The sequence below is a fragment of the Cannabis sativa genome, chromosome 5, assembly GCF_029168945.1.
Source record: "Cannabis sativa cultivar Pink pepper isolate KNU-18-1 chromosome 5, ASM2916894v1, whole genome shotgun sequence".
Lineage (NCBI taxonomy): Eukaryota > Viridiplantae > Streptophyta > Magnoliopsida > Rosales > Cannabaceae > Cannabis > Cannabis sativa.
In genome coordinates, this window is record NC_083605.1 from 26,664,781 (window position 1) to 26,668,924 (window position 4,144).

Consider the following 4,144-nt stretch of genomic DNA (forward strand, 5'->3'; position numbering starts at 1 on the left):
ATATGTTTTATCTAAATTCAGGTTATGAATATGTATATATCTGTATATATTAATTTGTTATTATTGTATATTTAGGTTATATAGATTATATATATGAGAGGACTATATATTTATATATGTGATTTATATTGTATGTTTAGGTTTTAGGTTTTGTAAATATGTGAGAGAATAATGAGTGATATTTATAATATATTGTTAGATTTATAAAGCGTGAAAGAATTAAAGAGAGAATAATTAGGAGTGTTTGAAGAATCATTTATAATTTATAAGCGTTATTAGCATTATTTGACTTTTAACTACTTATGGATATTACAGCACGACCTAAGGTTTACGTTTCACGTTCCTTCAAAATACAATTAGCTAGATATACATTATTTCAAAAACATAACTGTAAATAATTAATTAGAGATAATGCATATATATTAATTATTATATATTTCAAACTTGAATAAACTGCTCCAAAAGGCTCAATATATGTATATCGTTTTTCTTTTTTTATTTTATTATATTGGGTTTTTTTGCGGAAAACAGATACATATTACTTTAATTTTTATTTATTGAAGGACATGAATAATGCCTATCATTTAGTCCCTCCGTTTAGCATAGTCATCTGAAAACTGATATCTTGAGCAATATTCTGTGCATCTTGTGAAATGCCCAGTAATCCTCTTGATGAGAACCCAGCGCAGTAAATCCCACTTTTGCCTTTCCAATACTCATTGGGCAACCTTTGTCGAGGCATTCCATCTTCGTTGAACAGATCTTCACCACCCTGCGCGCCGTTTATTAATTTTCCATAATTATTAATAATCAGCTACTCCACACATATATACTGATATGCACACTCATATATAATGTATTTACCTTAAGCCAATTTCTGACAGTGCTTTTGTAACCAGTGGCAAAGATTATGGCATCAAAGCAACGAGTTTTGCGGTTCTCAAATTCAACACAGTTTTCTTGAACGTTTGTTATGGACGGAAATACCTAAGTATATTGCAATAGTCATTATATATATTGGTCTCCATATATATATTTATGTATGTATCCGTATATATAACGAATATATATTTGGTTTATTATTTATACCTTGATTTCTGCTGATTTAATCTTTGCCACAGATCCAACGTCAATGGTTGGAGATCGACCAGTTGTTGCTTTAAGAAAGAAAGGTCCTTTATTTGGTGTTTGAAGTCCATACTCAGACAAATTTCCATGCTTTAATCTACCCAAAGCCGAAACGATAGCGTCGACAATTTTGATAGGCATGAATTTCAATAGAAACATTCCCAGTTTGACAATATTCTCACTTAGCAAATGCACCTGGACAAGTAGAGTAAAAATATCAAATCATTAATTATTAATTAATACTACAAATAAAAAAACGTTTTCTTATTTAAAGAAAGAAAAAAGAAAACTTCCAGTTTTATAACAATTGTTAAACGTATAGAATTATTTAATACGGGAAAATAATTAATTCATAGTTAATGTGAAAAGAAAATTTATATCAAAGAAAACAAAATAAAAGTTATCATAATTTCTTTTAATAATGAATTACCGGACTCCGTGCTACGATGGAAGTGTTAGCACCCCAATTTGATAAATCGAAGGCAATCTCCATGCCGGAGTTTCCAGCACCAACGACCAAAACACTTTTATCAGTATAACACTTTCCACAGTCATACTGGCTGGAGTGTATGACTTTCCCACGAAAAGTGTCTAAGCCCTCTATTGGAGGAATATAGCCATAGTTATTCTCCCCAGTAGCCACCACAAGAAATTTAGCAAAGTACACTTCGTATGATTCAGTTACCATGTTTTTAACGACAACAGACCATTTAGATATGTTGTCGTCGTAGAAGGAAGATTCCACGTGTCGGTTCAGGAGAGGTGACACCTGGAACCGAGCAACGTAGCTGTCCATGTATCGGATGAAGTCGTTTTTGGGGACAAAAGTTGGGGTGCCTTTAGGGAAAGGCATGTGAGGAAGCTGGCAGTATTGCTTGGCCAAATGAAGCTTGAGTCGATCGTAAGATCTTTTCTTCCATAGAGAAGCATAGCAGTCTTCTCTTTCGATAACAATGTTGGAGATTTTGAGGCGATTAAGGCATGCAGAAGTGGCTATGCCAGAAGGACCTGCTCCAACGATGACAACATCAACTTGCTCCATTTCTCAAAGAAGAAGAAAATGCAAGAACAATGTTGTATGTGAATGGTCTAGGTGTGTGTTTGGGGGCAATTTATGCTTGTATTTATACACCCACATTGCCTTTTTTTTGTACAAATTATCTCTCTTAAACGGTTTTTCCTTTTACTACCAAATTAATGTTATACATAATTTGGTGTTAGAATCCAATGTTGCAAAATAGGTAAGAGTTACAACTGTATACAGGAGCAAATATTAGACAAATTCTAAGTATGTATTTAATTAAGTGGATTTTCCATCATAATAATAATAATAATTACTACAAAAAATAGTTACTTTTAGTCACAACCTTTATCATAACATAAAATTTTGTGATTCAAAATAATTTCTAGTCACAACAAAAAATTAGGTGTGTGACTAAAACATAATATTTTAATATAAGTTATCACTAATTTAGTTTTAGTCACAATAAGTATTGGGACTAAAAAATTTAGGTGGCGATTGGTTGGAAGAAATAAAAATATAAGAATAAGAATAGAAATGGAATAGAATAAAATTTAAAATGCATAAAAGAATTTGATAAAAAAATCATTAAATTTTTGCTCATGTTACATTGGAATGGTCTTTCCTACCATTTCAAAATAGAATAGTCATTCCACCAAAATGGTGGAAACGGCATTCCAATGGAATGTCATTCTAATACTAACAAAGGAATAGAATGAAAATTGTTTACTTTCCATTCTATTCCGTTTCATTACCTCCAACTAAACGCCAAATTTGTTGTAACAAATTGTAATTTTTGTGACTAATACCTTTAGTTATGACCCTTTTAGTCATAACATAAAATTATGATTTATAATTAGTCACAATATTTTTACTTTTCGTCACAAATTTTATTGTGACTAAAAGTAAGATTTTTTGTAGTGAATAATAATATGAAGAATAAGAAGAATAATTATAATATCCTGGAAACTATAATAATATTTAATTAGACATATTTTATTAAATATGTGATCATTCAGATATTGGAGTAAGACTATAATCTTACTTAAGCTAATTGTGGGTATTGTAAATATCTTTTTTGAAATAAAATATCTTCGGGTTCGGCGGGCGTGGAAACTTGACGGAGTGGTCAGAAATGTCACGGCAATAAGAGTTGTGTTATGTTGGAATTATACTGGACTAGTTTAGAATATTATGTGGTCGTTTTAGTCAGGGTAGTTAGAGAGTGACCAAAATTCCCCTACGTAATGTTTTTAGCTTAGTAGTCTTGAAGGGTAGAATGGTCTTTTATTAATGTTAGACTATTTTGTCCTAAGTGAATCTTTCTAGGCTGAATTAGAATTATTATTAGGTTAGAATAGCAAAAAAAAAAAAATAATTAGATAATTAAAGTTATATTCAAATAGAGAAAAAAAATCAAATATCACATATCAAGCTTCTCCTTTTTTCTTCCTTCTTCGACAGTCGTATAAACCAACTAAACCAGAAATTTTTCTCTACTAATCAAGCAATCCTTGGCTGAAGTAGCTAACCCTAGGTGCAGCTCAAAGCTTTGAGGTAACTCTTTCTAGTTCTCTTTGATTTTAAGAATTTTAGGTTAAGTTTTGGTTGTATTTTATGTGTGATTTGGGGCTGTAGTTTAGATAGGTTTTGGGCTTAATTTCTACGTTTAATTGAGATTGTTGGTATGAGAATTGAGTGATTCCTTGGCTGTTAAGATTTGAATTTTGGAAAATTGAGTTTAAGAACTTAATTTTGATTCAAACATGGTGAATTGAGAATTTTAATGAGTCGTTGAGTTTACATTGTTTAATTACATTGATTTTATGTTATTGGAGTGTTTTGAAAAGTTTGAGCAGGATTGGAGGAGCTCGGGATTGGTTTCGGGGTGAAACCAGGATTTCCCCAACCTGCCGAAACCAGTCAACCAAATTTTTAGGTTACTAGTAAACTGGTCAAGCGTATGGCCAACAAGGGGAATTATAGGGTTTTTCC

General features: G+C 31.4%; 1 protein-coding gene across 1 annotated transcript; it reads right to left on the reverse strand.

Annotated features, from left to right (window-relative positions):
• Positions 1 to 437: 437 nt before the first annotated feature.
• Positions 438 to 2,267, reverse strand: LOC133038561 (probable indole-3-pyruvate monooxygenase YUCCA11). The gene is made up of 4 exons (XM_061116720.1): positions 1,559 to 2,267; positions 1,090 to 1,323; positions 865 to 987; positions 438 to 772 (listed from the first exon to the last, which is right to left on the reverse strand). Exons 1-4 carry the CDS (start codon positions 2,168 to 2,170, stop codon positions 581 to 583), a joined length of 1,161 nt encoding a protein of 386 aa, XP_060972703.1. The 5' UTR covers positions 2,171 to 2,267; the 3' UTR covers positions 438 to 580.
• Positions 2,268 to 4,144: the final 1,877 nt, after the last annotated feature.

Bases quoted from the DNA above. Each gene is read 5' to 3' on its own strand.
- LOC133038561 (XM_061116720.1), bottom strand. From the start codon at position 2,170: ATGGAGCAAGTTGATGTTGTCATCGTTGGAGCAGGTCCTTCTGGCATA. The intron at 988-1,089 runs GTATAAATAATA...CAATATACTTAG, and splicing joins TTAAATCAGCAGAAATCAAG to GTATTTCCGTCCATAACAAA. The intron at 773-864 runs GTAAATACATTA...AACGGCGCGCAG, and splicing joins CTGTCAGAAATTGGCTTAAG to GGTGGTGAAGATCTGTTCAA.